At 45.9% G+C, this 5,000-nt stretch overlaps 1 protein-coding gene across 1 annotated transcript in view; it reads left to right on the top strand.

Moving 5' to 3' along the window:
* The window catches only part of dock9b (dedicator of cytokinesis 9b), a 65,078-nt gene that overhangs the window by 38,678 nt on the left and 21,400 nt on the right, over positions 1-5,000 (top strand). The window contains 12 exon segments of the mRNA XM_077015912.1: positions 1,082-1,161; positions 1,283-1,473; positions 1,784-1,849; positions 1,940-2,032; positions 2,136-2,247; positions 2,672-2,790; positions 3,495-3,581; positions 3,687-3,779; positions 3,989-4,104; positions 4,254-4,323; positions 4,505-4,630; positions 4,784-4,855. Coding sequence (XP_076872027.1) covers positions 1,082-1,161; positions 1,283-1,473; positions 1,784-1,849; positions 1,940-2,032; positions 2,136-2,247; positions 2,672-2,790; positions 3,495-3,581; positions 3,687-3,779; positions 3,989-4,104; positions 4,254-4,323; positions 4,505-4,630; positions 4,784-4,855 — 1,225 coding nt within the window.

The following is a 5,000-nucleotide window of genomic DNA, read 5'->3' as shown; positions in this document are numbered from 1 at the left end:
GGTACAGGTGCAGGTGCAGGTGCAGGTACAGGTGCAGGTGCAGGTGCAGGTGCAGGTGCAGGTGCAGGTGCAGGTGCAGGTACAGGTGCAGGTGCAGGTGCAGGTGCAGGTACAGGTACAGGTGCAGATGCAGGTGCAGGTACAGGTGCAGGTGCAGGTGCAGATGCAGGTGCAGGTGCAGGTGCAGGTGCAGGTGCAGGTGCAGGTACAGGTGCAGGTGCAGGTACAGATACAGGTGCAGGTGCAGGTACAGGTGCAGGTGCAGGTACAGGTACAGGTACAGGTGCAGGTACAGGTACAGGTGCTCTGCTTGGTGTCTGAGTGGTCACACAGGATTCTCTCACAGACAGCCGAGCTTTGTTGATGCAGTTCTGAGTCTTTCCACCGCAGGGCAGCGTTTTTGAGTGTTTAGACTAGAATGCGGGGTTTTGAAGTATTTCCAGTGGAGAGTAGGGTTTACGAGGGTTTTTCTACTGGAGAGTGGGGTTAATAAATATTTCTACTAGAGGGCATGGTTTATGAATGTTTTTGTACTGGAGGGCGGGGTTTACAAATGTTTTTACTGGAGGACAGGGTTTATGAATGTTTTCTACTGGAGGGTGGGGTTTATGAGTGTGTTCCTACATCTCCGCTCCAAAGAGCACTCCTTACAGGGATTACGGTGTACTACACTTCTTCTCATCTATCTACAGCAGGGGTGCACAACATACGGCCCGCCGGCGTCTCCGTTGCGGCCCGCTGGTTGATAAATAATTTGGCCCGCCTTCTGTCTTCGTGCCTGAATTTGAATGACGAACCAACAGTGTTGTTTTTGGGCTACTTTTGAGTGGGGCTACCGCGGGAGTTACAAGTCAACACTAAGAATCGATCGCGATATAATACTTAATTTGTCTCAATTTTACACTCGCCACGTCAACAAAATACAATCGCTACCCCATGGTGGCCCATCGAGCAGCTTTAACTTTATTTGTGGCCTGGCTCCTCCTTGTGCATCCCTGATCTAAAGGAACTAACTGAATAACTAACGTGCATTAATTAAATAGATTGTGAATTAAACAAAATGAATGGAATTTTTTCACAGGCCTGAGAAGATGGCCAAGCTTCCTGTCATTCTGGGTAACCTTGACGTAACCATCGACAACATCGCTCCTGATGTTGCCAGTAAGATTTATTTTAAACATACAACTTTTATTTTGTATTTTTCATAGTTTATTTTGTGTTTATATAAATGTAACCTGGGTCTGGGAATCTGGGAATCTGACCACCTCTCTTGATTGGTCAGATTGTGTAACTCCCTCCTACATCCCTGTGCGACCCTATGAGAGTAATGGGTGTGGCCATCGGCCTCTGTTGGAGGTGGAAGAGTTCGTACCACCAAGTGCCAAGTGCTCACAGCCTTTCACCACCTACAACAACCACCTCTACGTCTACCCCAAACACCTGAAATACGACAGTCAGAAGTCCTTCACCAAGGTAATGTGCCAGACTCTCTTAGTCTCAACACTTTGAGACGTTGAATTGGGACATGTGCTTGATGTCAAGAGAATAACGTAATATCCTGGCGTAAATCCCTGACTGTATGTAGTCGTGGTATCCACGTTCATCTCTTTATTGTGGATGAGCTAAGGCTGAGACGACGTTGCTAGATCAGCTTCTGGGCGGCCAGCCCGAGTGCTGACGCAGGGGTAAACCCAAGCGTAGCATCCGTTGTGTCCGGCCCGGTCCAACTGGCAACTTGTGCGAAGCTGAAATGACTAAGCAGATGTGATGGTGTGTGTCGCAGGCGCGGAACATAGCGGTGTGTGTGGAGTTCAGGGATTCTGACGGGGAGGACGCCCGACCTCTTAAGGTGTATTTCACCACCTCTTCACACTACCTAGTCTTAACCACTGATCACTTCTTTAAATACGTGTGTGTGTGTGTGTGTGTGTGTGTGTAGTGTATCTATGGTCGTCCTGGCGATCATCTCTTCTGCACCCAAGCCTACGCAGCAGTGTTGCATCATCACCAGAGCCCAGAGTTCTACGATGAGGTCAGAGTCCTGTGGCTCCAGTGAAGTGAAAGCAAATTGATTGTGGTTTTGACTGGTTTAATTGGTTTAATTGGCTGGTGGTCTCTTCTGCGCTGTGTGTCAGGTCAAGATCGAGCTGCCCACTCAGCTCCACGAGAAGCACCACCTGCTCTTCACCTTCTACCACGTCAGCTGTGACAGCAGCACGAAGAAGAGGGATGTGGTGGAGACAGCAGGTGCTCACGCGCCCTCTACTGGACCACTGGGGCAGTGACATTTACAGCGTGGAGATGGCTGACCAATGCCACTGGCACTCTCTCTCTATCTCTCCCTCCCTCTCTCTCTCTCTCTCTCTCTCTCTCTCTCTCTCTCTCTCTCTCTCTCTCTCTCTCCATCTCTCTCTCTCTCTCTCTCTCTCTCTATCTCTCCCTCCCTCTCTCTCTCTCTCTCTCCATCTCTCTCTCTCTCTCTCTCTCCATCTCTCTCTCTCCCTCTCTCTCTCTCTCTCTCTCTCTCCCTCCCTCTCACTCTCTCTCTCTCTCTCTCTCTCTCCATCTCTCTCTCTCTTTCTCTCTCTCTCTCTCCATCTCTCTCTCTCTCTCTCCCTCCATCTCTCTCTCTCTCTCTCTCTCCATCTCTCTCTCTCTTTCTCTCTCTCAGTGGGTTCTGCTTGGTTACCTTTGCTCAAAGATGGCCGAGTGGTAATGAGTGAGCAGCAGGTTGCTGTAGCGTGTAACTTACCTGCGGGCTACCTGAGCTCCCAGGAGGATATTAACAAGGTAATGACTAAGATCTTCATGCATAAGAGTAAACGGGTCTTAATAATTCACTCATGGTGTCGGTAATCTGTCTTGATGCCAATGCTACACTTAACCTCCATTTAGGAGATTATCTAGTAGCATTCTGCTATTGTAAACATTGCATGTTTTATTTTGCTGCAGTTCCCAGACATTGCTGTGGAATGTCTATCAAATTTTTTATTTAGTTTTAATGACCTTTAATTACAATGGAAAATCCAAAGAATGTGTGTATGTGTGGGTGGGGTTGGTATTCCTAGATAGCATTTAATGTGATCTGCTTAGAGCTGACTTGCTAAATCTATTTCTCCTAATGGCTTTGGGGTGATCCTTTATACAACATTAGTAATATTGTGATCTTAGATTAGTAATATTGCATGCTCTAGATTAGCATCATTGTGTGCTCTAGATTAGTAATATTGTGTCCTCTAGATTAGCATCATTGCATGCTCTAGATTAACATCATTGCATGCTCTAGATTAGTAATATTGTGTCCTCTAGATTAGCATCATTGCATGCTCTAGATTAGCATCATTGCGTGCTCTAGATTGGCATCACTGTGTGCTCTAGATTGGCATCACTTTGTACTCTAGATTAGCATCACTGTGCTCTAGATTAGTAATATTGTGTCCTCTAGATATTTGTCCCAAATACTCAGTTATGACTGTGTGGTTTGTGGATGGCAGCACTCCAATCCTGAGGTGAAATGGGTGTCTGGGGGTTGTCCCCTCTTCAGAGTGTCCACACACCTGGTCTCTACAATCTACACTCAGGTACAGCATCAACCACGGATCACATTAAGTGTCCTGTCACTAAAGTGAGCCGAGCAGGTAATACTGCGTGTAGGTCCAGTAAAGACGCCCTTCGTCTGATTTTAGGATCAGCACCTGCATAATTTCTTCCATCACTGCCAGAAGATGACGTCTGGGTCAGAACAAGCCACAGAAGCAGAACTGGTCAAGTACCTGAAGGTGGACACACTGTCCGGTGGACACACTGTCCGGTGGACACACTGTCCCACACCAGCAGTGGAAAGGAAACTTAATTTTGTCATATATTTTGTTGGTTTGTTTTTTTTCATGCAACATGTTCACCTAAATGAGAAATATAAAGACTGAATGACCTACCAGAGAACTGAATGGATGCTGTTACTAAGGACATCTTACCCATGGTTCCCCAGAGTCTCCATGCCATGGAGGGTCATGTGATGATCAACTTCCTGCCAACCATCCTCAACCAGCTGGTGCGTGTTCTGACTACGACAAGTCACGAGGACGTGGCAGTGAACACCACCAGGTGGGAGTAATTATATTTTTTATAATAAATATATAGCATAATCCTATATATAATATAGTTGCATATAATCCTGAAGCTGTTTGCTTGCACAGCTGGTGAAGGACCTCTGTCTGAACTAGCTTCTTAAATGTTCACTACATCTACTTCAGGGTGATGGTTCACATAGTTGCACAGTGTCATGAAGAGGGACTCGAACACTACCTTAGATCCTACGTGAAGGTAAAATCCTAGAAATCCTTAGTCGTTGGTTGCTGTCAGGTTTTTTCTGCAGTATAGTTAATTTCTGTTGGTCACTGTCTGGTTTTGTTCTGCAGTATAGTTCATTGTCATTGGTCACTGTCTGGTTTTGTTCTGCAGTATAGTTCGTTGTCATTGGTCACTGTCTGGTTTTGTTCTGCAGTATGTGTTTAAGACTGAACCCTACTCGGCCAACAGTGGCAGGACAGTCCACGAGGAAATAACCAAAGCCATGACCGCCATCTTGAAGCCTTCCACAGATTTCCTCACCAGCAACAAGCTTCTGAAGGTATGCTGTTCATAACACTACACACAGACAGTAAACCACCACAGCATTGTTCCTGTGTCTTCTGGTTCTCCTGATTCTTCTAATTATCTTTCAGTACTTCTGGTTTTTCTAGTTGGGTTTCAGTACATCTGGTGATTCTGACTGTGTTTTCAGTACTCCTGGTACTTCTTCGAGGTCTTAGCCAAGTCTATGGCACAGCATCTTTTAGAAAGCGGCAAAGTCAAAGTGAGTGAAAACTTATTGTTCCTCTACTTGTTCACTACTCGTTCTAATTTGTAATTGTGGAATTGCTAGAATTGCACGAATTTACTACATCTTGTAATATGCGAGTAATTGTTTAAGTAAAAGTCACTCCTGGAAATTAGTTTAG

The sequence above is a fragment of the Brachyhypopomus gauderio genome, chromosome 8 (genome assembly GCF_052324685.1).
Source record: "Brachyhypopomus gauderio isolate BG-103 chromosome 8, BGAUD_0.2, whole genome shotgun sequence".
Classification (NCBI taxonomy): domain Eukaryota; kingdom Metazoa; phylum Chordata; class Actinopteri; order Gymnotiformes; family Hypopomidae; genus Brachyhypopomus; species Brachyhypopomus gauderio.
Note: the sequence above shows the minus strand (reverse complement) of the source record. Positions and strands in the feature narration are given on the sequence as shown.